Source organism: Triticum dicoccoides, chromosome 2B (assembly GCF_002162155.2).
Source record: "Triticum dicoccoides isolate Atlit2015 ecotype Zavitan chromosome 2B, WEW_v2.0, whole genome shotgun sequence".
Taxonomy (NCBI): Eukaryota; Viridiplantae; Streptophyta; class Magnoliopsida; order Poales; family Poaceae; genus Triticum; species Triticum dicoccoides.
In genome coordinates, this window is record NC_041383.1 from 572,579,485 (window position 1) to 572,582,729 (window position 3,245).

The following is a 3,245-nucleotide window of genomic DNA, read 5'->3' on the forward strand; positions in this document are numbered from 1 at the left end:
GTGTCTTTTACCAGTGATACCATATACTCCCTCCGTTCCAAAATAGATGACCCAAATTTGTACTAACTTTGCACTAAAGTTAGTATAAAGTTGAGTCATCTATTTTGGAACAGAGGGAGTACCAATTGGGCCATTTCAAACTTCATCAAACTATGAAACAGCGGTCTTCTTTGCAACAGCTCGTTTGAATTGTTGTAGGATGTTTGGGAGTTGGACACCAAAATTCAGATAAAATATGCTGGGTTGAGAATACAGTACCTGACCGAGAGCTTGCAGGCTAAGAGCTTTGAGGTTGCCTTCAGCCAGGTCTACTGGAAGTTGTCTCCTGAAGTTCATACATAGGAAAGCAGTTTCAGTAGAAGTTTCCAACCTTTTTTTGAAGTCCTAAAATGACATTTCAAAAATGTGGAAAAAATTGAAGTTATCTCGTGAGGCGGCTTAGAGTAGAGAACCTTAGTTCTGATGGTATATGTGGGAGCACTTGTCGAATTGTGCAGTCCAAGTAGCCAGATGCTTTCAAGAAAACGTCGACAGTGGCACGTCTGCTCTCTGTGTACATTGTCAAGAAACAATACCTTATCAGTCATCGGCATCATGGACAGAAAAACTTGCAATGCACTCTACAGGCGTTGAACGCTCTCCAATTCTCAATGCATAAACTTGCCGGACCATGACTTCAGATGCAGTTCAGTTTATAGTAACGCTACCTTCAGAGACCCGTGGCCCGTAACCATCGCCGTAAGCCCTTGGAAGGAGCAGGGAGTTGGCCTGCAGCAAGCAGACCATGGCCATCAAATGCAGCACGGACAGCACCTCGTACCATGCATCCGCCATGGCTGTCTCCTGCAATCGTGAATCCTATCCATGTTAGAGCTACGCACTGAAACTCTGGAAGGTAAATTTTGGTGAAAACCAGGCACGAATCGGTTAGCACGGACAGGCACATACCTCGGCCTTGTCCTCTTGGTTAGTCCACACAAACTGCACGCTGTGCCTCAACTCACCACCTGCACATTTTTGCAGGATTAATGAAACGAGAAAAATAAACATAACTGCCCAGCAACAAAAGTATATACTGTACAACAAAACCAATGAAAAGAAGAAGATCAGCAACCACTCACCTTCTCTCACCAATCCTAGCAGAAGTGGCAAGTAGTCTTCCAGCGCCTGCAAGAGATTGGCAGTGCTAGATCCTGCACAAAGCAGCAAAAGAAAAAGAGAATTCCAACCTAGTGTCAGTTGAGAGGTCAACATCTTCCACGCAAAACCGGCCAGCAATTCAGGCAAAAACCACCAAAGAATTCAGTCAGACGCTCCACGCACCTTGCCGTGCGGCGGCCTTCCGCCTGGGCTTCAGGGCCACCGCCGATTCTTGCATTGCCATGTCGACGACGCGCGCTCTCAGCGCCGACAGCCTCTCCACGGCGCCCTTGTCCAGGCGCCCCGCGAGCGCCTGGGACAAGTCCACGCCCATGGGCGCACGGAGCCCCGGGAGGAAGACGACGACGTCCCCGACGCTCCCCTGCTTCCTCCGCGCGCTGCCCCCGCCGTCGTTGTCCGGCGTCGACAAGCCGCAACCCATGGACGCGTGCAAGACTACTCAACTATCTGCAAGAATCACGACACCATCATGAGAAGAAGTCGAAGAGGCGATCCAAAAGGCAAATCGAAGCAACTTTGCTACCGATTTTTTCCGACAGGAGGGGAAAAGGGAAAAGAAATTCTGGCTCGCAATAAACGAGCGCGGCGATTGGAGAGGATTCGATGGAGCGAAGAACCCCAAAAGAAAAGAAAAGGTTGTATAAAAAGAGATCGCACCTTTTATCTTCTTTTCTTCTCGGCCTTTTCGGGGTTCCTTGAGACCGCACGCAAGCCTTTGCGCCTCTAATAATTCTGCTTCTGCTGCTGCTTCTTCTCTGCACGCACCACGGCCGAACCCAAGCTAGTAAGCGAACAGTGGAGGGACGAAAGGGAGGAAGCAAGCAAACACTTATCCCCTCGGCAACAAGCTCGGCTCGTAGTACATAAGGGGGCCAATCGACATCAGAACAAGAGCGTGCAACTTGGCGTAATGCGCGGCCCAATTGGCATACTTTTGGCGCCTCGCCCGCCTTGTGCCAAATGAAAAGGCAGTAGTACGGTACTATTCTGTGGGTCGTCGTCGGAAAACCACTACGGTGGTACGTAGGCGGGCAATGCATCATCCGATCTGATATTTAGCCTCAGCCGCGGCAGTATTAAAAGGATAAAATAGGACGGGAAGCCCTTGAAGGATCGCGGAAACAAACTGAGACGTCCGTCCGGCGAATAAGCACGAGCTTCTCCACCTAATCTCGACGGCGAAAGCCTCTTGATACAAACTGCAGGTACATGAAGAAGAAGAAGAAGAAGAAGAAGAAGAAGGACTCAACTGTTCAAGTGCGGGTGCAGCAGTCGCAGAGGCTATGGCGATCGCTAGCTTCCGTTGAGCCGGAGGAGCTAGCTAGCAAGTCGTCAGAGTCGTCAGAGAGAGAGAGAGAGAGAGAGAGGGGGAAGGAGGGAGAGATGAGGTACAGGATGTGCGACTAGTCTATTTAAAGGGGAGCGGATTCGCGGTGATGGAAGTGTAGTTTACCCCTCAATTATTACGCCCGCAGCCAGCGCGGCCGGTCAGCGACACGGACACCGAACCAGCCCCAGCCCAGCAGGAAAAAGATCTCCCCCTGGACGGACTGACGGGAGGAGCCTGTTAGTCCGACGTGTAAACGTGTGCGAGCGAGCGACGAAGACAAATCTGTGACCCCCGCTCCCCGCGCTGGAATGGTAAACTGTCACGTGAACTACCTGCGGGTGCAGGGGATTCCTAGGCGTGAGTGATAATCTAATGGGACACCTGTATGGCTGTCTCCACTCTCCCCGATACAATACGGCCGGTCACCAACTACGCATATACCTGCCTACATTCGCTGCTCGTTGCTCTTTTTTCTTTCTTTTTTTTCATTTGCAAACCGTTTGATACTCCCCTCAAAACCGGATGTGAAAACTTGGTCATCCAAGCCTAAGGTATTTTTTTTCCTTTATTACTAGCAAAAGAGTTCGTGCGTTGCAATGGGATAAAAAAAATACCACACGTCTCTACACATTAACCATGATTGAAGATCCAACATGTCCACACACATCCCATATCTGTTGCCGCTTATCCTCCTTCACACCCTCTTCAATAATGGCCTCGATGCTCACAGAATCACAACACGTTTGGTTGTAGT

General features: G+C 50.0%; 1 protein-coding gene across 1 annotated transcript in view; it reads right to left on the reverse strand.

The window, feature by feature from the left end:
• The window catches only part of LOC119364939, a 4,749-nt gene extending 2,194 nt beyond the window's left edge, over positions 1-2,555 (reverse strand). The window contains exons 1-8 of the mRNA XM_037630512.1: positions 2,412-2,555; positions 1,819-1,916; positions 1,324-1,608; positions 1,122-1,193; positions 949-1,007; positions 708-843; positions 453-549; positions 259-325 (exon numbers count right to left, since the gene is read on the reverse strand). Coding sequence (XP_037486409.1) covers positions 259-325; positions 453-549; positions 708-843; positions 949-1,007; positions 1,122-1,193; positions 1,324-1,582 — 690 coding nt within the window. The 5' untranslated portion in view covers positions 1,583-1,608; positions 1,819-1,916; positions 2,412-2,555. The remainder of the gene's footprint in view (positions 1-258; positions 326-452; positions 550-707; positions 844-948; positions 1,008-1,121; positions 1,194-1,323; positions 1,609-1,818; positions 1,917-2,411) is intronic.
• Positions 2,556-3,245: the final 690 nt, after the last annotated feature.